This window comes from Sinohyriopsis cumingii, chromosome 2, assembly GCF_028554795.1.
Source record: "Sinohyriopsis cumingii isolate HCF-2022 chromosome 2, ASM2855479v2, whole genome shotgun sequence".
NCBI classification, from domain to species: Eukaryota; Metazoa; Mollusca; class Bivalvia; order Unionida; family Unionidae; genus Sinohyriopsis; species Sinohyriopsis cumingii.
In genome coordinates this window covers 84,785,165-84,811,283 of record NC_142962.1, presented here as the reverse complement: position 1 = coordinate 84,811,283, position 26,119 = coordinate 84,785,165, and the positions used below count along the sequence as shown (strand labels likewise).

At 33.9% G+C, this 26,119-nt stretch overlaps 2 protein-coding genes and 1 long non-coding RNA gene across 3 annotated transcripts in view; 1 reads left to right on the top strand and 2 right to left on the bottom strand.

Annotated features, from left to right (window-relative positions):
• Positions 1-10,153, bottom strand: part of LOC149805306 (uncharacterized) — a 50,642-nt gene extending 40,489 nt beyond the window's left edge. Inside the window, exons 1-3 of the mRNA XM_089933969.1 lie at positions 10,079-10,153; positions 3,630-3,771; positions 2,689-2,934 (exon numbers count right to left, since the gene is read on the bottom strand). Of these exons, the coding sequence (XP_089790095.1) occupies positions 2,689-2,934; positions 3,630-3,771; positions 10,079-10,153 (463 nt within the window). The remainder of the gene's footprint in view (positions 1-2,688; positions 2,935-3,629; positions 3,772-10,078) is intronic.
• A 9,819-nt stretch (positions 10,154-19,972) lies between these two features.
• LOC149805305 (uncharacterized) lies at positions 19,973-22,154 on the top strand. The gene is made up of 2 exons (XR_016414852.1): positions 19,973-20,867; positions 21,683-22,154. It is a non-coding gene; the product is annotated as an uncharacterized LOC149805305 (long non-coding RNA).
• Positions 22,155-23,908: 1,754 nt separating this feature from the next.
• Positions 23,909-26,119, bottom strand: part of LOC149805304 (uncharacterized) — a 113,722-nt gene continuing 111,511 nt past the window's right edge. The window contains exon 29 of the mRNA XM_089933962.1: positions 23,909-24,195. Coding sequence (XP_089790088.1) covers positions 23,909-24,195 — 287 coding nt within the window. The remainder of the gene's footprint in view (positions 24,196-26,119) is intronic.

The following is a 26,119-nucleotide window of genomic DNA, read 5'->3' as shown; positions in this document are numbered from 1 at the left end:
GATGTCTTACAAACTTGATCAGATATCTTAATTATTATTTAAGTTATCTTACACAGCTTATAAAATATCTTGTAAAAGAAATAGAATATCTGATTGAGCATTTAAAATATTTTATAAAAATGAGCAAGATATCAAAGCTAATCAACAATTTTATAATATATTTTATCCAATTTATGAGATTTCTATTATTTTAATGAAAATATGATTTGTTTTAATAATGGATTAAGGTATATTTGGAAAGGAAGACTAATAACAACAAAAGATCATGCTAAAACCACATTTAACATTTAACTGTTGTGTTTACCATGTGTAACTTATCTCAGTCTAACTTATCTCAGTCTAACTTAAAGTCATAAAATAGGATTACTGGTTTGACTGAAAATAACTTGGCTAATGCACACTAATATGGCAAATCTGCAAGTCTGAATTACAGATCATGACTGAAATATCTAGTTTAATTCCACAAACATATTTAATGATTATCTTGCAATTACACAGCTGATATACAAAAGATAGTCACCTTGTAAAAAGAATGTTTCATACAATAAAAGAAATGGCAAAATAGTTAGTAAGGCTGTATACTAAATTGTTTATGTTCAAGAAATGTGGTCCCTTTTTATAACTTTAAAAGCTTGTAGAATACAATAACTACACCTGTTACTAATATTGAGTATTGAAATTTTATGTCTCATTTTCCAATCTGAGCAGCACCCTATTTTGTTTTGTGTGTGAGGTCTTGAGTATATTCTTTTGTGCTTGCAGTGTGTGTCTGAGAGAGAGAGAGAGAGAGTGAGTGAGTTTGTGCGAGATATTTATTTGTGTCATATTTAATAATATAGATTGTATAAATTCAGTGTAAACTCAGTGTCAGGCAACCTTGTTTCAATAAACAAATACAAAAATGATAAACAAGAAAAGATAAACAACTTAAAAGAGCAGGGATTATTTAGATTAGGCCTTTGTTTTAAGCAAAGAATAGAATATTTCAGCAGAAGTCTTTTAATGATTGTTAAGAGCACAGTGGAAAAGTTGTGGAATAAAAATTTACATTTAGTTAGTGTTTCTGTAATTAATTCCTCTTACTATTTTCATCAATAATACATGAAAATAAATTGTCAGTTGGACAAACACTTTTAGTTTTCAATTGTCCTAACCCTAATTTTACTTCCCTCTTGCAATCAAGCAATAATTAATGTTAGCCCTAAAGGTATACATCTGCTGCAGACCGAAGGATGTCTCAGTGCAACAGAAGTCACTGGAAGGAAATGATATTCTACTGGCCAAAAATTCAAGATCAGATCATTTTTTGCTGTTTAACTGCTGAGTACTGAGCCACCTTTGATATTCTTGAATGATAACAAGATTTTCAAATCAGTGACTATGGCCACCATATCTGATGCAAGACTGACACCATTTTCATGCAGGATCAATAAGAGATCATAAGAAGTCTTTTGGTGAAAACCATAATTCAATATGGTCATCTATTCAGAGGGTGTAGTGATAACAAGATTTTCAAGATAGCTACCATAATGACCATGTTGGATGTCAAATTTGCGTATTTTGTTTGACCAACAAAACACCAATAAGAAGTCTTTTGGTGAAAATCACCAAGTCATTATGACTTTCCATTTAGGTTGAGTAGAGATACCACTGGATGTCAAATCAAATTTCCTAATATATTTTCATTAAACTTACATATTAAAAGGGGAAATAGGAAAGATAAGCTTTGTTATTTTTCTCTTAAACTTGTTGAGCTCACATGTCATAGACAACAGTGTAATCAGTCTACTTGACCAGTGTAATTGCCTCAGTACTTGGATTGATGATAAAAATATGTTGAGGCAAGCACCCAAATGTTCCATACAACAGTTATGTTTAAACTGATTAAAGAGTTCCACAACCTCAAAAAGCTAGTAAGAACTCAATAAATTTAACTCATGATTAGTTCAATTAAAACTCCATTACATATTTTTTCTGCAATCATGTGGCAGCTGAAAATTATTCCTGGTTGTCCCCAACTCTGATCAATATTTGCTATCTTAAAGAGATTTTATTCTTTCTCTTGATCTTTTCCTGACTTCCCAGTAGTGTGGGAACCCTGCATAATATATGTCCTAGCAGCACCATTTTTATTCAGGACCAAAAAGATATTGCAATAAGTCTGCTGGTGAAAACTATTATATCAATCCCAATTCTGGTGGAAGTAGCGATAACAATAATTTGAAGATAGCCATACTGGAGGTCAGATCAGGACTATTTTCATTTAGAACCAACTAGACAACTTAAAAAATCTTTAGATTCAGGAGCAGTAATAACACAATTTTCAGGATGGCTGCCAAAGTAGCTATATTGGATACAAATTCAGCACCGTTATCATTTAGTACCAAGAAGTGAAAACCCCATGTTGGTCTGGCAATCCATTCAGAAGGGGCAGCAATAACAAGATTTACAAGATGGCTGTTGGCCGACAAATGAATAAAAAAATATGCCTATCAGATTTGACATTTCTACTTAAGTGCTTTTAGTTAAATCCTGTTTACAAGGTTTTTGTCGAAAAAGGTCAAAGTCCACAAAGTTTTGAAAAACTAGGAGATAATTGCCAGGAAAGTTCACACTGATATGTCAATTTCAATCAATTATACATTCTTTATTATTAAATCTTCTATTTTAAAATTTATACTAGCTTACCCCATTCATAATCAATCAAGATAAAGGTTTTGGAGAAGCTTTCAAAAGCAGCCTTGAGAATGAAGTTGCATGGGTCCAGCTCCAGGGAGGTAGAAAGGGCCTTGGTGAAGTTCACTGCTGGGATTGTTATGTCTAAACAGGCAGACAGTTTCATACAATCACTGGCAATCTTGTAGTATAGCAACTTATTCAAACTCGAGTTGGTAATCTCTGGAAGTGACAGGATCATTCCATTACGTTCGCATGCTGAAAGAAATTACAATGTATATATGTATCTGTTGTTGCATTTAATGGCAGCTCAGCACAATAGTGGCAAGAGGGGGAAAATCAGAAATAAAATTTGAAACATGGAAAAATTTAAGAACTGAGTGCAAAATCCCAGCAAGCAAACACTTTCCAAACAAATGTAAGCATGAAATACAATATAACAAACAGAATATATAAACAATAAATATGTTAATTCTGTAAAAGGTATATGAAATAAAAAATAATGGTAACAAGTGTAAACTCAAGAAATTACCAAAAAACAGATCATAATTTCTAGCCTTCTGACACAGCACTGTTCTGATTCAAAGATGTCAAATACCAAAATTCAAGAAACAACATTTTACATAATAGCAAATTAGTCAAATACAAAATATGACTGAAAGTAATATTAACTGTCAGACAAATGGGTAAGTACAATATTGCACCATGCAGCTGTATTGTCTGGAGAGTCAAAGTGCTGAAATTGCTAAATATTCAATATCTGATTCTATATGTACCTGATGAAGCTAAATTAAAGAATAATCAGAATATTTGGCACTACATCAACATGCACGAAACTTCAGTCAAACCTAATTTTTAGGTTGCGTTTTAGCACATGGGCAAAAATGACACAATATGGAACAATTTCTACACCATACTACTGACTAGAAAGTTTGAAAACTCATCTATCTTACAAAGATCATCCTTTTTCAAACGCTGGATCAACTCCTCTTTAGTGCCATCTGTTGAGAGATTCCGCAGAGTTAGTTCTTTCAAAAGAACAGCCATGGTCATAGTCTCTGGTCTTGGACAGGGTGGGGTTTTGGCAAGCAGATCCTGAATGGAAAGACATAAAGGGTAAATTTAATACTCTATTTAATCAAAAATTATGATAAACTAAAAAATATCCCCAACAACAAACATATTAAATGCATCATCTCCCAAGGTAAATACAAAAGTGTCCATCAAGGCCTAAAATGTGCAGCTTATCAAACTTATTTTATTAACAACTCAGTGAATATCAATAGCCAAGAAAAAATTATTGTGTGCTCAAATCACCCATCTGCCTGGAACTATATAGGATCTCTCAGAATATATAGTGGTACAGCATGACCCCACTATAGCATGCTCTATTATAACGTGAATTTGGATATGACATGATTTTGGCATAGCTCCCAAAATTTCATATATATGTACTTTTCTCATACAAATTTTTCTTTCTTTCTTTCTTAAAAGTACAAAAAAAGGTAAAAAATTAATTATCATTCTGGTGAAGAGATGAATTCTAAGATATTCGTGGTATGGCTTATGCAATTTCATAAACATATATTTTCTTGTACAAAGAAAAAGCTTTTTCTTCTTAAAAGTTCATAAACTAACACATAAAAAGTGTATTCAGGCATCACACTGGCTTTGCCAATGTCGCAAATTGCAATTTATTTTCCTTCCTGGCAAAAAATATACCATCTGACAAGTTTTAATGCAACATTGTTGGCTGTTTAAACTTGTAAATACAATCTTCAGTAATGAAATTCATAGGCACCATAAAAGTAACTTGCAAGCTTGATATTAAATGCACTAGAATTTATTTTTAGATAAACAAACTCTTTGTTCATATTGACAAACCATCTTAACAGTGCATTGTTATATCATAATCTCCTTTTTCTGACATCTGGTTTGAGTACTGTTTGCTGTGAGATCTAAACATTTTTTGTTAACATTTCTGGAAGCAAAAATCAACTGGATTGGACACTGTCTCATAATGGGTCCTTTTGACAAAATAGTGTCAGACTATTGGCCACACACTAGTAATTTAAACTGACCTTTGTATTGATTGTGGATGGTAAGTAAACTACCTCCTCTTTTCACTCATCAAACTAAATCAGAACACTCACATTTCTGTAGTAATCCCTGTCAGAACAGAAACCTTTTAGACATTTTTTTCCCCAAAATTTCTGATGCATGCATGGATTGCAGCATAACTTTGCTATCAGAAATGTATAAAAAAAAACAGAAAAAAAACACACACAAAAGCTAAAAACAACAGAGATATACTTGTTGGTCTATCCAATAGTCATGCTACTGGGACTAGCTATAATAACAGTAACTGCTACAATCAAATAAATGAAAGCTAATTTCGCTTCTTTTAAGGTGTACACACAAAAAAAAAGTGTTGCTGAAACTTCAAAGAAAACTGATTTCCTTTAAAGCACTGATCATTCCATATAAATACTAAGCAAAGGAAAAGAAAATCGGTCTCATTGTTCAACAGTTATTTCCTTTTACCACTGCAATAAGAAATGGAAATCTGTTTGGTCCTTCAAAACTGTCCTGTACCAGTAACATTAATAACACATGCACCCTTCATCAAAGAAAACTGACTAAAATCTTCAATAACAACAAAGAACCTTTCAATGAAGGAAGTCTGCACCAAATTTAAATAAAAGCAATGGAATTTGATGGACTGTTACATTTTCCAACGTGACTGGGACAGATTTATTATGCCATGAAATTTTAATTTTTGCTCCCAAGGGCAGCATAAAATGCAATTAAATTTCCAATCTTTTGAAACTACAGATATCTGGCCTTTAAGTTAATTGAAGATGTGGTATCTTGCAAATAGGTTTGTTAAACTTTGGACCAAAATCTAGGCCAATTTAAGTACATGTATATGAAGCATGTAAACAACTATGGCCACATACTATTTGCGACAGTTGTAGTGAATTGTTTAGTAAAAATCGGATATAAATCAAAATGAGGGACCAATTTTTTTATATATGTGATAATATACATCTGATTTGTGTTTCCTGAAGGAATGCAAGTCATAGATGCTTTTAGAACATGTGATCTATACCTGAACTCATGAGTTTATTATATACATGTATAGTACTTAATGGATTATGGACTATACTACACAAATGTAATTTTTCAATATACAAGTGTTTTTCAGAGCAGTTTATCTTCATTTATTCAAAAGCATGTAATTTTGCATCTGCAGTTATTAACCGCTCTCCATATTTTAGGTAAATGTATCCTTTTCTTCAGCTAACGGACTTGGTTGGTTATAACACAGTCTAATCTATAACAAGGTTGGGTTCTGTGCTTTTTATGATTTTTAATGTAGTTTTAATAATTCAAGTCATATCACTATGATGTCCACAGTGTAACAGATTTTAGTGATGTCTAGCACAGGGGCATCATGCCGCATACATATGACATCATGTCCCACCCAGTTACATCATCCTGACACCAGTCCAACCAGTCCTAACAAGAACCTTTTAATGCAGAGCATCAAGCAAGGCTGCTGCAATACCATCTTAATAAGTCTTTGGTATAACTTGGCCAGGGATCAAACCCACAACCTCTCACAATGGAGGTGGGTACTATTATAATTTTAAGTAACAGATTGTTCTATAATGAAAAAATTCCAACAAGTAATAGCATTAATTGAAATGCTAATTATGACCTGGGTCATGCAGAGGGCTTTATAATCTTGTTTATCCAAATATTATTCATTCATGCTGTAAGATCTTGAAGCAGAATAATTTGTATTTTTGTGTCCAGTATTTCATTTAGGTGAAATTATTTATTTGCTGAAAATACAATGGGCTCATTAGTAATATTCTTGGACAGAGACATTGACTGAGAATCATAGCGAGTTCAAACAAGGACATCTTGGACTATATTATTGTGATTCATCAAAAGACTGTTGTCATATTACCATGTCACAGGCCATTACAGGCACATCAACACTTTCAGCACTGGATCTTATTTCAAACACCACTAGGACATGTGATATAATTGTTTGGACTATTTTGGGATTTAATTTGCATTACTGTAAGTCTTTTTTTAAATTTTTACTTTGTACTCCATAGAAATAAATTATATGTAGAATTTTACGAAACTTATTGGTTCTTGCTCTTTTCCATAATTTAGTGTAAGACCATAGAGTCATAATAAAAGGAAAATCAAGCTGGGGTTAAAACTTGTTAAAATACAAAATATATAGCAAAATGTTAAAATTATGCTCAACCATGATAGCATGGATGTATATCTTTGAACTGGGGTATTTTGGATCCATACATCACTTTATATGTTATTAGGTAGAAAAGCAAAAACAATTACAGACAGGAAGATTCACAAATGCTATCAACTCAAGATATGGTGGATGCTGAAAAACAATAAGACAAAAAAAGAACTTCCAAAATAAACTTGTCTTACAAAACAAATTTAATTGCGATTTTGCCATTTTCAAATACAATGTCATCCAGTTAAAAATATGTTAGCAGTCCTTCATATACCTTGCAAATCCAGCCCTACTGAACAAAATAAAAGATGTTTACCACATGTTTTTATTTGCTTTAACAATGTAAGTGCTGACATGAATGCTTACTGAGAGACAAAATCAGACAAGAGATGTCTTGCTGTCAATAGAAGGACTCACATCAAACTCCTTCATCAGTTACTACTGAAGTAAACAGAGTGACTGAGTGGTCTACACCACTCACCATTACAGATCACTGCCATCTCACCTCTGTCTGCTTGGGTTTGAGTCTCAGGCTTGGCCAGTGTGGATGTGTGAGAAAGCTTGCCAGTAGCTTCTCATGGGTTGGTGGTTCTTTCTGGGGTTATCCTGGGTTCTTCCTCCACCATTTATACTGGCCACCATATATAGCCTATATTGTGCTGAAAAATGTTGTTAAACCCCATAACAACAACTGTACAGCAACTGAAGCAAATGTGCATGTTCTTACATGAATGTAAATGCTGGAAGGGTTTGGGAGGGAGTACCTGTATTATGATCAGGTAATTATCTCAAAGAACACTATTACTGCAGAACTTGGTTTCTTAAAAAACAATAGGCAGAGGGATTTAAATGTTTGGTTCCTCAAGCTGGCATGGCTTTAGCCTCCCAATGTATTAAAAGAACTTCAAGTTATATGGCAAAAGTTCCCTTCAATATCTGCCACTAGATTTAAAAGGTCATTTATCTAAGATTTCTCTGGCCTAAGAAGAGCAATATAGATTAGCCTATACTTGAATTTCTTCATCTTCTGAATCAGAGGAGTCTGGGGAAAGGTGTATGCATCAAGACTATTCCAATTCAGAGTGTCAAGTACCCAGGCTTTCAGATCAGGGACTGGGGAGACAAAGACTAGAAGCTTTGAAATCCACCTAGTTACAAAGAGGTCTACATGAGGTCAACACCAACAGCCACAAATTCAGCTGGAGATTAGATTGATAGTTGTTGAAGCATGCCACAAACAGGTCCATGACTCTTGTGAACAACAAGGGTCTGAGATTCAGACCTAATTCTGATAAACAGCAATGCAGAAAGCTGACAACTGAACTCAGCAAAGGTCCTATAAGTATCAGGCTGCATAGCGAATTTGATCGTAATAATAATTAAAGGAGGTACTGAGGAGAATTGAAGTGTGTGATTCCATTAATGTGAGGTAATAATTCTGCTAAACAATAACGTAAAAAGACTGACAATTAGGCACAGCCATGGTCTCATCAACTGCATACCAAAATTTGATTATATCTGATAACAAGCGTGCAAGTTATTATGCAGAAACAAAAGTGGGTGAATTAGATCATATGAGGCTATAACCCAGTTAAATGAAGACAAAATACTAACAATCTGACTTGGTGAAGGTCTCATCAATATCTAGCTGTATACTTCATTTAATTTCAATCAAATAATTATTAAGGGAGATATTTGATGGAAATGAAAGTGTCAGGCAGATAAAAGAACAGATGGAAAGGCCCAATTTAACATTTTCTATGAAAAGTGTGAAACAATAATGGAACAATGTATACAGTCTATAGAAACCATGATGCAGTGATGTCTTACGTGTTTAACACACAGTGCAAATGCCAGAAAAACAACTTTTATTGCTAGATTGTTGATGTGAAGGAAAGTTTATTCCCAAGACCACAGACTCGGCAGCATTGCTCTACTCTACTCTAGATGAGCTCCACAAGCCTGAGATGTTGGTGAAAATGAAGGAAAAAGATTCCAGAATATGAATCATTATCTGGTCAAAAACCTTTCCTGACTTTTTTAACATCTCAGATGGTGAGGAAACTTGGATCAGAAGGGGATTCTTGTGAATAGGGGTCCTTGGGTGGTCTCCTGCTTGCTTGAAGCAAGAGCTTGATGGATAGCATATGAAGCCTTAGGAAAACTACATCCCCTACATTCACCAGGAGAGTGAGGAAGAGACAAGTAGACAACAAAGTCGTCCTGTTCAGTCATGAAAAAAAAATTCATCTCCAGCCCAGACAAGTTACTGTCTCCCAACAGAGATACATATCCCTCAGAAGGATGATGTGCATCAACCATTTGTCTAAGTACTACACGATGGGAACTTCTATGTACCTTAAATTACTGCTATTACACCCAACATTTTTGTAAAGGCTCTGGGATCAGAATTTAAGTTGAAGGGAAGAGGCCCAAACCAGAAAATCTCCAGTTACAGACAAAACTGAAGGAATTTCTAGTGGGCGGGGAATATGACTATATGAAGATAATCATCCTGAAGATCTATGAAGACTATTTAGTTGTTTGGCCTGGAGGTATTCCTGACTGCAGCAGTTGTCTTCATCTTGAACTGTTCATCCAGAAGGAATTTGTTCAAGGGTAAATATCAACCCTCTTTTTGGAACAAAGAAGATCTGCAAATAAATTAATGGACTCTACATGTTGTCCACTCTCTCTACTGCACCCTTCCTGAAGAGGGTGCACACATCTTCCTGCATATTAGCTGGGATAGGTGGAACTGAAAGTCCTTGAAATGGAGACTCATCTGAAGAGAGTGTGACTCCCTTCCTCCTTAGAGATGGAGTAGGATTCAATAGACTGCCACGCCTGACCCATCAGGCCAGATTATGAGAGAGACAGGCAGAAAGGACTTTTAAACTGGGTCTGATTCTGGTTTTGATGACTGGCATGTTTAAATTGTTTAAGAGGAAAGCCTTGGACCTTTTAGAATGGGTGTGTTTCTTCACCAGATTAGCTGGCCCATAAACATTGCCAGAGACTGGTGTTGCTGACTGCACAATTCTTCAAAGGCCACTATTGGGATTAGCACTCCAAATAACATTGGCCACATCAAGAAGGGATGTGTTCCAACATGACCTCTGATGTCTCCAAGGAAGCCTCCTTATGAAGGTGAAGAACCTCTGCATAGAGTTCCATGGACATTGAGAGCATGCTTCATGACATCTATGCAAAAGCCTCAAATAATCTTGCAATGCTGCTGGAGATAATGATTACTCCTTCAACAGACTGAAGGAAACCAAGAAAGATTGGCAGGTGAGACTATGGCAACTAGTTTATGCAACTTCATTTCCAAAGCCCTGCAAGTCTTAATGGACAGAAGGGCACAGATCTTGACCAAAATCCTCCCAGTAGTGCACCCAAATAAATAAATTGAAGCCAAAGGGAATAAACAGGCAAACTGACTCTGTAGCTAATAGCTGACAATTGGGGCCAAACCGCAAAACAGTGGACACACCACCCCTTTTACTGTCTTGCCCCTTATTGGTCACTAGACAATTGCTGACTCTGCTCCTACAACATCACCGAGTGAGGAAGCAGCAACAGGAGCAACTTTGGATCTGCCCAGAAAGACTCTCTTCTGTAACAAAAATCCATTGTAGAATGTGTCTGGAAAGCCAGTCTGGACAAAGAAATCATAAATAAGTTTTCCACATGGCTAGTATGGAAGACACACCATTGCAAGGGGCACCATCTCAAATGAAATTCTGGCAGTGTCCTTTGAAACATTCGTAAAAGATTTCATTAGAATTAGTTCAGTTGTCCTTAAAACTAGGTTGAAAAATTCAAGCGTGGAAAAACATCTGTGTTGGAAGTGATACATTATATCTAATCATATTTCATATATAAAAACACAATAATGGTATTATTTGTCATGCTGGTGAAAATGTTGAATACAATTTTATGCTAATTGCATGCTTATGTTTGAATTGTATATATGTTTGAGTTATAAATTAAGATGCAATAAACGAAATGTGCGCATATGTGTTGTTTTTTGTCGTTTTTATTATCTTGCTTTTTTATTTAAAAAAATATATTTGGAATATTAGACATCTGCATCATGCTTCAATAATGCTGATTTTTTAATTAAAAAATTCACTACTGAGCATTCTTTTACTTGCAATTGGTACCTACTTGACAAAACACCACCTTATACTTTAAATTCTGGACTGTCCCTACTTCTATTCAAATATATATAAAAGCAAAACTGGATTCTGACACCAATTATTTTAAATTTTAAAGTGAATTATTTTCAAAACTGTAATAAAATATTTCTTTTTTCCTCATTAGGCTTGGGACTATAAATAACAGCAATCTACATCCTGCCATTTATTTTAAATTGTTGTCATGCTAACTCAAATAAAACTGATTTCTTACAAATTACTGACTTTATAACACCTGCAAAATGTTGTCACATCAATGAAATAAGGTCAAATGAGTTACACTAACTGGCGAACAAAGATAAAAGTGGCGTATTTCAATTATTTCCATCTTTTTTTAAGAGATTATGATAAATCATTGTTTAACATTACTCTAATTTAAATTTACTGGTATGATATCCTTATGAAATGTTTATCTGTCCAACTGAGGATTCACATTAATGCAGCATAAAGAACATAAAACATTCCCTTCAATCACTCAGACAAATTTGTATAAATTGTTAATTTATATACTGTAACAATATGATATGTTTTCTTAAACATAATTTAATTATTAGATGAACAGTAATAAATTTAACAAATAGATAACGAAAGCTTTTTAAATTATAAAAAATTAAGCCATACTAGAAATTCTGATAAATGTCTTCATGAAGTTTGAATGGATGTTCATTCTTCATCATAGATCACCAGCAAAGTGCTGCAACTTTGACACAATTTTCACCATAAAAAATCCTAATTTCATGAATATATCCTTGTGTGTAGTAGTTTAACTCATGATCTAAATGAATCTTGCAATCAGGAATAAAAGTTTCAGAAATGCTGTCGAGAATATCGTCCAATGAATCTGTTGCTGATACTACTGGATCTGCCATTTTCTCAATAGCTTGGGAGTCGCAGCAACAGTAACTAAGTGGGTGGAGCTTATCATTTGATATTGGAAATATCCATTGCTATGGGAACCAGTCTCAACAAAATTGATACTTTTCTTTGCAAATTTAAGTAAAGCCCTTGTATTAACTATTACATTAACTCACCTCAGGCAAACCTAAGGTTTTCAAAACACTGGCAATTACTTCTTCTAGAAGCTTTTCTTGTGTCTTTCTTGCACTTTCCTGAAGTCTTTTACGAACTGCCTCTTTACTAAAATAGGTACTCCAGTCCACTAAAATGACAATCAAGGACAATTATGCAACCAAGTTTTCTATAACAGACACAGAAAAGGAATATGTTGCAAGATTGAAAATGTCATTAATAAACTAAATGAACACAGATATAAAAAAACATAATCAACAATCAAACATCCCCCACTCTCAACTGGCTAAACCCTTTCATCCATACAAGTGCATCTGAATGTGACTAATTCATATCAAAGAAAATGCATTGTTATCCCCTACTGCATTTCAATGTAAGCACCTCTGCCATATCTCCATATAAGTACATCCAGGAACACCTGTTAAACAACCTCCATTTGCATGGTCAAAAGGTTATCAGGCATTCTTTTGGTGTTAAAATTATTACATTTCTCTGCGGTATTACAGTTTTGGCATAAATCCCCATTTGTTTGCACCCCTCTACTGATTTTAATAACTAAAATCTTTAATGTGTTAAAAAGTACATATAACTTAGTCAATTCAATCACTAATATATAATTTCTAACCTATGACCAGAGGTGCCCAAAAACTGGCATTGTCTGCAAATTTCATGCTTAACAGAGTTTCCATACTAACACAGCACCATATTGCGTACACTTATGGGCAAGTCTATTTTCCTCCAACAACAGAATGATGCAGTTCAGCCTAGTCGTTAACTGCTGGATAATCCATAACTTACATAAAGGTTGAGAGTTTAGAGTTATATCCCTTTGCACACATGTACATAGAAATTACACCACTTGTTAAATCCATGTAAAGACAAATTTATAGTTGTCATTCTCTTCCTTGCTTGATTCGACATTGTAAATAACAGAAGTAGATGACATAGTATTTTCCATGTACATACATGTGTTGTCATGCATCAACTCCTTCACTGAAAATGGACTTGTCCAGAAACTGTACATGTACACAGAAATTATACCACTTGTTAAATCCACATAAAGACAAATTTATAGTTGTCATTCTCTTCCTTTGCTTGATTTGACATTGTAATCATCGGAAGCAGACAATGCAGTATTTGTCATGTACATACATGTGTAGTTGTGCATTCGCCCCTTAGCTGATAATGGACACTTGTCCAGGAAATGGAAATGACTGGCAATCAAGGTGTTTTGTTTTTTAAATTGGCAGGGGGATACAAATGGACAGGGAGGTCTATTCAGATTATAGTCTTTACTTCTGTTAATTTTAAAGGAATAGCTACTCCTAAAAAATTACAGAAATCCCAACCAACATCACTAATTTTGTTAGATTATTTCACAACAAAACAGTCATTACCTGGCAAATTTTGTTGGACAACAATCTCCATAGTAATGTTATTTATTATATATAAATGAGTACCATGAAAGATCCATTTTATGTCTGCCCCATGTTTAAAAGATCTCCGGTAAGAACAAAAAGGGCAGGGCTAACTCTGTATATTACTAACAATGGGTCTCAGTGAAAATGAAATTTGGCAAAGGAATTGCAATCCTTAAGTTATTATGCAGAAACCATTATTTTCTTCTTGGACTTAACATGACTGTGACCTCTGACCTCTAGAACATGGAATCTACAAATTACTTTGCCACTCTTGGTGCAGTCCACAAAGTATGGTCAAAGAATTAACCCAAGATAAAATGTTATTCTACAAAATAGATTTTCGTTCATGATACAATGGCCATGACCCGAGCTCTCACTGGATGTTTCCCATTAAGAGTCAGATGACCTCCAAGTTGTCAAACTCAGGAGTAGCATTCAGATTTTTTAGGTAATTTTGTGGTGTTTTGTTGGTTTTAATGACAATTGTAACACATTACTAGCTATATCATCCCAGGAAATTTAAGCTAAGTGTCCTTTCTATTGTCACACAGAGGCAGCAGACCTGGGTTGGCATGGGCAGGTATTGAACCCAAGACCTTTAATTACAAGTCCAAAACAAAACCAAGTTACCTCTGCTCCCTTCTTAGAACTCAATACTGATAAATGCATCAGGATAATATGCTACCTTGTTTCAGAGGATAATAAAACATGTATGGCTGCCAATGATGTACACTCAGATCTGTCTATGCATTATGCCACTGATTTAAGTGTTTTATTCTGAATCATCTGGAAACACAGTACAGATCCTTATCTACAAGTGCATTATGCACCAGTGTGTATGTCATCAAAAGTCAAGGATGCAGCATTTACCAAAACTTCTAAACATGTACAAAATATATAATAACCAAGCAAATACTGTGTAATTTAAATGATTGAAAACTCAACCTTGCCCTCAATCTGCACATTAGGCATACAGTGACAGCTATTTATATAAAACCCAAAGACAATATACATGCCCTACCTCACTCAACATTATAATAATATAAAGTATAATAACAATAATGAATTTATTTAGAGAAGGTAATTCAATTAGTTACAGAACTAATCCACCTTGAGGTTCTTTTATGCACAATATATACAGCACAATGTAATAAATTTCACTTGACACTAAATCCAGGTGCAATACTGGAACTCTAGAGGCTTGGAGTACTTACAAAATACTTTAGATGCAAAAAAATTATATCATCATGCCACTATTCCCATTAAAAAATGCATATAAACTATAGTATGGAGTGCATTTATCTGCTTTTATATGGTATTCAAAACATGATACTAATATCTATATTTCTTTTGCTTTGTATAACTTAAAATATCAAATTAAATATCACTTGCCACAGAGTAAAGAGTTCATCAATGTTGTTTCCCTCAGGTGTTTATTATTAAGTATATTGCTTCCATTATCATGCAAGTCCAAAAACAGTTCATATTTGTATTATATTGTGTGTTTGGCTCTACACTGTGTTTGATGCAATAAAAACCCTAATTTGATTTATATATGCATTTTTGACAACAAGGTCTAATTCCCAAGTTGTATTTCCTTAGTTATCTGCTAGTGCAAAGCCTTAGCTTGAAATGACAGCACTTTCTTTTCCCATACCTCTGACCAAGCCATAAATTGAAACACTGTTCCACGTAGTCCAATATTCAATTAACAGTTTATCTGAATATCATGTGATTATACAGCACATCTGAATCATATCCAGTTGCAGCATAAGCTAAAACAGATTTCACAAAATGAATGCTAAACTTGTCACTTACAGAGCCCCAACTGTTCTATTGTTTCAATTTACTTTTAAGCTTCTTGTGAATACCAGTACAAATAAACCAGGGTCAGTCTACTTTGTATATAAAAAAAATCAGCATACTTAAAAGAATCCAAAGTTGGCGTGTGTTTATTCACCACATAAGTTATTATTGTTTGACATTTTTTTATCATAACTGATACAAACCAGCAGTGATGTCTGCTAGGAAAAATCGCATGCACAGCATTGTCTTTAAGAATACACTTGTAACCCATTCAAACAATAATATTGTCAATTACACTCACAGTGAATGCATTTAATATTTTATTTTGGGAAAATACTGTTATACTGCACCACTGTCATGCCTGAATAGCTGTTGCCTTGAAGCAATTTCTCTGTCTCTCTCTCTCTCTTTCTCTTGTGATTTTGTTGGATCCAATTTTCTGTCTGATAAAATGTTCAAACCCTTGAGAAGAATCAAACCCAACTCATTTATACATATTCACAACAATGACTAGTATGTCAAAGTCTTTCCTCAGTACACACTATGGATATGCATGCTTAATCACATTCATGGGCTGCAAATTCAACACAATTTTGTTTTTGTGTCCATTCACTTGAGACATGATCTAGGTAACAAAAAATGGAACAATAAGTTATAGGACAAGAAATCATTTATTTTTTAAGCCAGCTTAGGGAGTTTTAATAACATTAATAGTTTCAGTTTTTCAAGTAAAATTTTATTGTCTTCAAGATCATTTATCCATCACTGATATGAGTGCAGTTTCACATATGTGATTCTTCTGAAAGCCAGATTGATTATCAAGAATAAGATCATAAGTGTTCAAAAAGCTGTTAAGAGAATCATATACATGTTGTTATGTGTTTCTATATTTATGCTTAATTTCTGTCCATGACTGAGGATAATGCCTAACTTATTTATGTCATGTTTCTAAGATGTAAACAAGACGTTTACTTGGATTTGAGTTCAAGACCTGGCTATTTCCCTAGGAAATGCTGCTGTGTCTTAGGTTCAAAGAAATTAGTATGTATAAGATTTTGTACACAATTATTCATTCCTATTTATGATCAATCTGTGGAATCACTTGTAATTGTGTAAAGATATAATTCTAGAAGAATTATTTATTTAAATTATTCATTGGAATTATGAAGAAATCATTGGATTTTTGGACTAAAACAATACTTTGGGATTATCGAGGATTCATTTAAAGACATTCTGGATTATATCAATATGATACATCAAGATATTTAACACCATTGCAATTAATTCAGAACATTACATACTGTTAGACTTGTGAAAGGATGTTTCTGATTATTTTGGATTTATTTCACAATACTGTAAGTTCCTCTTAATTTTTCACTTTTTACCTTACTAAAAATTGTTTGTTCAATTGTACTAAACATGTTGGTTTCACTTGTTTCTGTTACATATTTTAAGACTTAGTCATAACTATGTTTTTCAAGTAATCTGAAAAAGACTAGGAAGGGCAGATTGAGTCTAAAGTTATTTACATAATCTTTTGTTCCAGCTTTATGCAATGTTGTTATCTTGGCAGTTTGCAAGTCAGTGGAAATTTATTAGATTTAATAGTTTGATTAGCTGTACTCTCTACTATATCAGGTGCTACTTCGTTTTGTAGCCTTACCATTTTTTCATTTGATTTACATTTTTTTACCATATAAGTGATATCAGATTTTAAGAATTATTGTTGCTGAAAATATCTGAATAATTGAGTAAAACATCCTTAGGATTGTATGATATTATTTCATACTGAATCATGTATTTACAGGCTGAAAACACTTATTGCCTACATGTTTATCTTCATCAATAATACACACATTGAAAGCATATTGTGCCTCATCTCTGTAATTTGCACAACAGTTTGCATAAGTGGGACTCTATTGCCTTGAACCTTTGATCCAAACTCAGCAGACCTCTTCCATATGTAAAGTGCAAGACTGATACAAACTTGAAATTGAGGTTCATGATCTAGAACTAAAAGTTATTATGCAAAAACCATTTCTTCTTTCAGTCACAATGATAAACCTACCAACCCAGTAGAGATCTCAATATGGCAGTCAATATTTTTCCAAAAGATGCATCAATATAAAGTAAGGTGTAACTTGTATTTTGTTCAGTGTACTAAACTTGTTGTAACCAATGTAACAGAAACAAGTGATAACTTGTAAATTTATATCATTGCCTTACTCATGGTTATTTTCCATTGTCGACACAAAATTTAATTAGTTCATTTGGATTAGCTTTAAGCAATAGACAATCTCAGCTTTTATATACCAAGACTTCCAATGTTGGGCTAATGAAAGGACCTAAACACCGAAGTGAAATTTTGAATACACTGTTCCCCATCTTATCATTCTAGATGGTTTATACTAAAATATATTCATGCCTTTTCTTAAATACTGACCCTCTTCATACTGACATTGTTTATTGTAATTAGGAAAACAATAACAATATTAGAAATGTGACCAACCTTTTGGCCAAGTAACAGAACCATCTGGATTACACACTGGGATTGGCAATACAGCATCCTCCAGAAGATTGAAGAATACTGGACAATCTTTAGTATTGCTATCCTTGCAAACTCCCGCACCGACTGTTGCAACCACTTCAGCTTCAGTTTTCCGAATCTGATATCTATAATAATTTTAATGTAAAATGGTCATAGGGCAAATGTCATCCTGTTACGGTGAAACTACATATGAAGAGTTTCAAACTTTTACTTATTGATGACTAAGGATCTGATTTCAATTAAATGGCTCAGCCTAAAGTATTTCCCAAGTATCTAAACAAATATCTTCATATTTTATGCACAATCAGTATGAAAGACCTACTGTCTTTACATTAACTTTCAACAATACACCTATAAAAGCAATAAATAAATTGCAATCACTTACATAAAATAGATATGACTATGTCAAGCAGACTAGCCATATTCTTATATGCTACTGAACTTGTCGACAGGCAGTCAGCTGAATGCTATGTTTTGCTGTTTTTGGTGATATGGACCTGCACAAAAACTTTAACATTAGCTTGAACAAGACTTTAAGAAAAAGCTGCTGCCAAACAATGAAATCAAAATCACTATGTACTGCATTTTATTCTCTCAAAGGCTAGACAAGAAATTATGATGGACATATCAAATTATAATCAATTTTACCTCAATCCCTCAAGGCATTAAAATTTTATTTTGGGCCAAAAATTATAATTGCTCCTCTCACTATTAGGTGTATGTTAAATAGATCAATAAAACCAGTTAATATTGAAAAAAACATTCACAGATATCATAAAATGGTGAAGATATTTTTCATATGAAAGACTGAAACATTTTAACTACCATATTACTTACTTTATCAATAACTGTAAGCCACCAAGGAATTTTAACTGGCTTCCAATTCTGATTGTGTCTTCAAAACCTAGCCATAAACAAAAGAAAAAACATGTTGTAGCAAAGTGTAGTCATTATTCAATCATTAAAATCAGAAATTATTATCTGTCCATATAACTGACATTATTCTGAAACTAATGAAGTTTTTCTTCAGGTTATATAAATCATTTACACAACTATTGGTTGGTAACTTTCAAACGTTATATGCTAAATTTTTCAATTTTGTTTTTTTTTTGTTTACTGTTCCAAGGATGTGAAACTCTTCCCTTTTCAAGAGAACTTCTGTATCAATTACAGCTGAAAAAACAAAGAACACCTCTACAAGATACAAGCACATGCGTTTCCCTTACAGACAGAAAAGGAATCATCAAGAGAAAATGTTGGTAAGATAATTAAATAGATGTGGCAGCTGACTACTGCAAAGATATTTGGTCACGTTGATATTTGAAATTACCTACTATATCATCTATATAGTGAATCATCTTGTATTATCTCTCTAAAATTGAGTCTGCAAAAACAACTCTTACCAAGGTCCATCATGAATTCAAATTTGACAAGCAACTTCTGTACCCTATCAGATTATGGCAAAGTGGATGGAAAATTGGGACAACCCAAACCAAAATGCATCCTTGCTGAAAGCTTGTGGCAAGCTTGCGGTAAGCTTGCGATAAGCTAGTTTGATGTTTATAAGCTAACATGGATGCTTGCGCAAGCTTGTACAAGCAAGTGCAGGCTTAGGCAAGATAGCTGGATATAACCGCAAGCTTGCACAAGCTTGTACAAGCTTTCTTGTTTGCTTCAGAAATTAAAACTAGCTTGCACAAGCTTTCTTGTTTGTTTCATAAAGTAAAACTAGCTTGCGCAAGCTTACTTGTTTTCTTCAGAAAGTAAAATTAGCTTGCGCAAGCTTGTTTTCTTCAGAAAGTAAAACTAGCTTGCGCAAGCTTTCTTGTATGTTTCAGAAAGTAAATTTAAGCTAGCTTGCAACAAGTTTCTTCATATATATATATATATATATATATATATATATATATATATATATATATATATATATATATATATATATATCCATTGCTTGTGAAAGTTTGAGACCATGTATCCAAGTAGCAGACACCATCACTGTCACGCCCCTACGAAAACAAAGTCATGACTTGATGAACAATCATGAAGTGTTCATGAAAGTTCCTCAAGTAAGTTCATGAACTTCAAGAATTTTGATGAATCATGTACTTGAAGTTCATGAACACACTGATGAATTTTTATGAACTATTATAATATCTTTGAAGTTCCTGAAATGTCATGAACTAATGGTTCATGAACAATTCAAGTACTTTGATGCAATACCATGGTATTTCTTAAAAAAATGTATATTAAATATCTATATCATTATATTCATAAAATGTTCATGAAAATTTATCATACAAACTTCTCACAATATTAGTGAAATTTAAATAAAGGTGAATTTTTTCTTCTTTTTTTAAAATGATATACTGTATAAATGTTCATACAGATCTTTAATTCAATACTTGTTTACTTAACCTGAGTATTTCTGGATTAATATGGGAAAATATTTTCTGGCCAGCATCAACAAAATGTATTTGCTTTAAAAAGCTTTCAATGACTTTGTCCTAACGTTTTTTTTCTTCTCTCCATTACTGTTATAAACTGCATATTCTATTGACTTAGCCACTGGTTGCCAATTTGCAGTAAAAACCGAAATATATTAACAACGATTATTCTGATTGGATGACTTTGAAAAAAGACGTGATATGATTGGTTAATATACGCGCGCGATTTCAACAGTTAAGCTTCCTCAGAAACCAAAGATCATGCAGACCGTTAGGCAAAAACCTCGAACAAAAACCGTGGACTCCATGGAATGGACAGATGAGAATATTTTCAATGTCATTTTTTTAAAGTAAGTAGAAGTGCAGAGAAGCGACTTTGAAGAATGTGAAGGAAATGATTTGGTGAGAGCAAAATTAGGCGGAAAAGCGTACCAAGCCCGGATGACCAGAATTACGGTGAGTATCTTTTTCTTTGTCATTCGTGATTATTTCAGTAGAAGTTATATGGATATTTTATTGGTTTATATATGTCATCATATTATTTATAACCAAGCTAATGACACGATTTTGTTCAGACCTAATTTAAACTTGCTCATCGAAGTTTTGAAAATCACTAAACATTATCACCCCCACCCACCCCCCAGTTCTCGATACCAGACGTGGTTCGATATCGATAGGAGTTGAGATGTTCGAGATCGTTTTCTTTTACATGACATCACTATTTCTATAATCTGATGTAATTTCGTAATTTAAAAAAAAAACCTTAAGAAAATAGTTAATGCGTTAAACTGTTCACAATAAAAGTGCAAATAACAACGTAATGAAACCGGAAGCAGCTATACGCAACATGCGGAGTCGGAGTGGTTGCATTAGTGACATACTAAGGGCCTATACCACACAAGTCTGGCGTTTTATTAATAAAAAATGGCGAAAATATTTGAAAGCATGAAATAACCGTTATCTGTAATATATACGGTTATTTAGTGTAACGGTGTTGTCAAAAAAAATGTCATATTTTACTGAATAAAACATATAAAACATCCGTCTCCTGTGACTATACCTATGGCTAGACAGATTCAGTTAATATAAAACAGTGACAAAATTCTGCAATAATATAAATGCTCAGTATTATGTGTAAGGGATTAGATCATTTTTGAGTTGGATCATATTATTCCAGTAAGTAAAGTGGGGTACAATGATAATGTGCTAAAAGCTAAAAACAATGTTAATCAGAGATTATCTGTAATTAACTAACTTTACCTTTTTTTCAGACCAGACAGCAGAAAAGTAAAATTGTTAGAGGATGAAGTTTGTAGGTTAAGGATGAAAATTTGAAAACTGGAGGATTCAAGATGGAAGAGACATTAAATTGTGACTGCTGCAACAATGTTAAAGATCCAAACAGTAATCAGATGGAACAGCTTAAGTTGCAGAAGGAGACATTCAGTAGTGACAATGGACAGGATTTGATTAAATTATAGACCCTGAACATCTTCACAAAAGAGTTATCAGACAGGTCAGTCTCTGGAAGAAGATTGGTCAGGAGAAACCCCAGCTGAAAGACAGCCCCATGACGATGAAATATGCTTCAACAGTTGATTGCAGGCAACTGCCCCAATATCTCTTGAACATTTTTCAAAGAAAAATTACAGAACATACAAAAAGTGTTGCTAAGGGTAAAAAAAAAAGAATATCACTTGTCAGTTTAAATTTATCTGAAATCAAATACAGTTTTTAAGATAATATGTTGCATTTTATACTGTATTAACCCCATCCCCCATCTAAGGTTATTGTATGATTCAGGATGAATAGGTATTTGTGACTTGTCAGGTTATCATATTTTGTTTTATAGGCACTGTTCGTGAAGTCATGAATCATTGAGAAACTTTGTTCATCATAGTTCATGAATATGTTCATGCACTTGTTCATGAATGATGATGATCCAATTTGTGGACTGTTTTCAATTCATGCACATTCTAGAATAATTCATGAACCTTTTGATGAACTTTCATGAATGGTTCTTGAACCAAGTTCATGAACAGTTCATTCATTATTCATAATCATTTCATAGGGGCATGACACTTGCAGCTAGGGGAACACATAAAGCTTCTGCAGCCTTGGGTAAGCTTGCAGTAAATGAATAAACTTGAACAATGGAATTAAACTTAATGTTTTGGCAGAACAGATTTGTTTTCCACTGCATTGCAACTATAAGATTGCATTATTTAATCATTAAATATGCAGATTACTTCATTGGAATGAAGTAAAACTTTGCAATATATTATGATAATTTGGTCCACCAGGAGCAGTTGAGTCTAAAATGCATTTTTGGACAGGGGCCTTCGGACTCCCAGACCCCCCCCCCTTTCACATTTTCAGGGGGTTTTTTGGAAGGGGGGAAAACACAATCATGTCTGATTTTTGAAAGCCCAGATGCTTGTAGCAAGAAATCTCTGCAAGCTTGCAACAAGCTAGTAACAAGCTTGCACAAGCTTGTGTATACTTATTGTACTAGGTAAATAAATAACAAGCTTGCGCATGCTTGTGCAAGCTTAAGCTTGCGCAAGCTTGTGCATGCTTATGACACTTTTGTTAAATAAGCTTGCGCAAGCTTGCTGCAATGTTCCAAATACAAGCTTGCCGCAAGCTTGCTGCAATGTTCCAAATACAAGCTTGCCGCAAGCTTTATAAATAAGCTTGCGCAAGCTTGCTGCAATGTTCCAAATACAAGCTTGCCGCAAGCTTGCTGCAGTGTTCCAAATACAAGCTTGCCGCAAGCTTTATAAATAAGCTTGCGCAAGCTTGCTGCAATGTTCCAAATACAAGCTTGCCGCAAGCTTTATAAATAAGCTTGTGGCAAGCTTGCTGCAAGCTTTAAAACAAGCTTGCAATTTTGGTTTGGGAAATGAGTGTAGATAGGGTGAAATTTTAAAACTGCAAAGCAGTCACATTAAACTTCTGTTTAAGTAAACCAGAGCATAATAATATTAAAAACAAAAGATTTATCAATGAACTTTCTGCAAAGTATTCCTAAAAAATTGTTGTATGACTTGTTTTTCACAAAAGTCTAAGTTTGAAAATAGGTTTTAAATGAAAACAACTGAAAGATCTTGAGGTTTAATTGCTCTCATCCCACATTTACAGACTAAAATATGAAATAAACTTGTTTAGCTTTCTATAAACCTTGACAGAGTAATAATATAGTTGTAGCTAGGATACATATGTATGGAATTTCACTCACTTCTAGGCAAGGCTACATGTGAATTTTCAGTGGAAATCTTGCATTTGCAAATGTACACAAAATCATTAAATAGTAAAAACAAATTATCAAAAAGCATTAAAATACCTTTTTATCAAACTTGCAACAAACACAAGACATGGGAGTTGATATAGAACTCAGAATGCAAAACTATTCTGTGGCAAATAGAAAAAGGGGTGAAGAGGTCAACTTTGACATATTTGAGGATAACATCATTTTTTGTCATTCTATGGAGTCTCTATCTTGCTAAATCATCCACTAGTCTAGACTCATGAGTGTTGCACTCATCTGTATCATATAATAGGAATATACCTTCTTCTAACACATCAAATGTCTTCTCCCAGTCACTGAAGCCCATATGAATCTGATTCGCACAAGGATCATATCGAACAAAGGCACGTACTGTCATCTGCAGCAAGTCAAAGACATTGATGGTGATACAGCACTCCAAACCTAGACATTGCTCATCTAGACTACAGTACATCAGTTCTGTCTCAGGCATGGACAGGGAAATCAAGGGACAACCTGAAGATTTTAAACATGCAGCTATTAGTAAACCTTATAAAACAGGAGACATCTGTAATAACTATCTACAAGTATAGAATAACATGCCAGTATTGTTAAGTGATCTCATCTACATGTACTGGTGTCTGAATGTTAGTTGTTTGTAGTGAACAAACTGATACTAAAGTAAAGTTGAATGTGCTATCAGTCCACACTGCACTACATAATAAAAAAATGTTTGTTGCTGCATGTTTGGAAAAGGTATATAATCCAGCACTGAACATTAAATTATGATCACATTAAGTCTTCATAATCTGATTCTAACAGATTTATTTATTTTTGTGGGTATACATTTTTGTTCATTTGGCAAAACAGTGTATTGTATTTTGATTGGTACTTAAATCTGTGGACTGAGGAAGGGATCCAATTGTTTCCACAGATAGGTCATTGTTTAATGGGTGTTAAAAGTTTGTGATAAAATGCAAAAATTTGGTGCCCAGTGATAAATATTGAGATTCATTGGTTTGTTTGATTGGTTACTTAATGGTACATCTACAAAAGAAGGTTATTTAGTGACAATAAAGATAACTGGGGGAGTCAAGAGCCTTACCACCTGATGGTAGGATTTTGAGTCCAGCATGTTAACCACTCAACCACAACTTCTACCTCCATTAGTCACCTCTGACAACATGCAACAGTGCATATCAGGCCTACTGGTAGATCCCCAAGTTCACTGGGGAGTGTATTTCATATGGACCATCATGTCAAACTATATGAATATGGTTGCATTTATTTAAAGCTGAAGTCTATCCAGGCCCCATTTTCACTAATTTTTTCAAATTTCTCTTTAAATTTAAATTGTAATTGTTATCATGCCATTTATTATAATACGATTCTGCATCTGAAATGATACTGGCTTGTCAAAAATTAAACCACTGTACATGAACTGGTTTTAATAAATGTATGACAATCTAGGTTGAAAGGTGTTTACAAAATTAAATACACAAATACCATGAGGTGAAATGAGTGTAAGTGTGTGTGATTTAGATTTTTAACAGTTTTAACAATGTTACAGTCATATTGCTATAATGTATGCAGTTTATAGTGATGATGAGCAATGGGGAATCATGCTGTAGACATGTAACATCATGTCCCAACTAGTCACATTGTCGTTTTTACCTGAAATGTGAGTAGGAAACACATTTTTAGACCTGCCAACCCTGATGAGTCTGTCTCAGTAAGGCAGTTGACTTTTTCTGTAAGATTGACTAGTTTTCAGTAAAGTGTCACAAAATATCAATAACTGCTATTGTAAAGCGGGAAAACATAATTAAAAGTTTGACGCAGCGACATTAAACATTATGTTCAACTGAAAAGTTTGTAAAGTATGTATAGGCTTTATTTACTACTAGTACAGTTTGACAAACTTTAGTTCCAAACATGAGGTTTTTCCCTCTGTATTTGGTAGTGCAACTAGAACTTCCAGATTATTTGGTATTATTGTAGAAATACATCTGTCTAAATTTCTATAATACCACCCACTTTAGTGTATCATACATGACCTTGACGCTACAGAGCTCGGCATTAGACTACTACCTCCTGCCACGTAAACACGGTGCCAGGGGTTAATGAGTTAAACAAAGACATAGACCTAATTTACCCTATGCATTAATGATTGATTCAAATGACAAACAATGTACTTAACCACTTCAATGAAATGCTAAAGAAGGTTTCTATATATGACATTGTTGGGGTTTGTGTGGTTTTTGGTTGTTGTTGTTGTTGTTGGGTTTAATGCCATTTTTCAGCATACGATAGGCTATGCATGGCGGCCAGTATTAATGGTGGAGGAAGAACCCGTGAAAACCCCAAGAAGAACCACCGACCCACAAGAAGCTACTGGCAAGCTTTCTCACATACCCACATTGGCCGAATCCTGGACTCA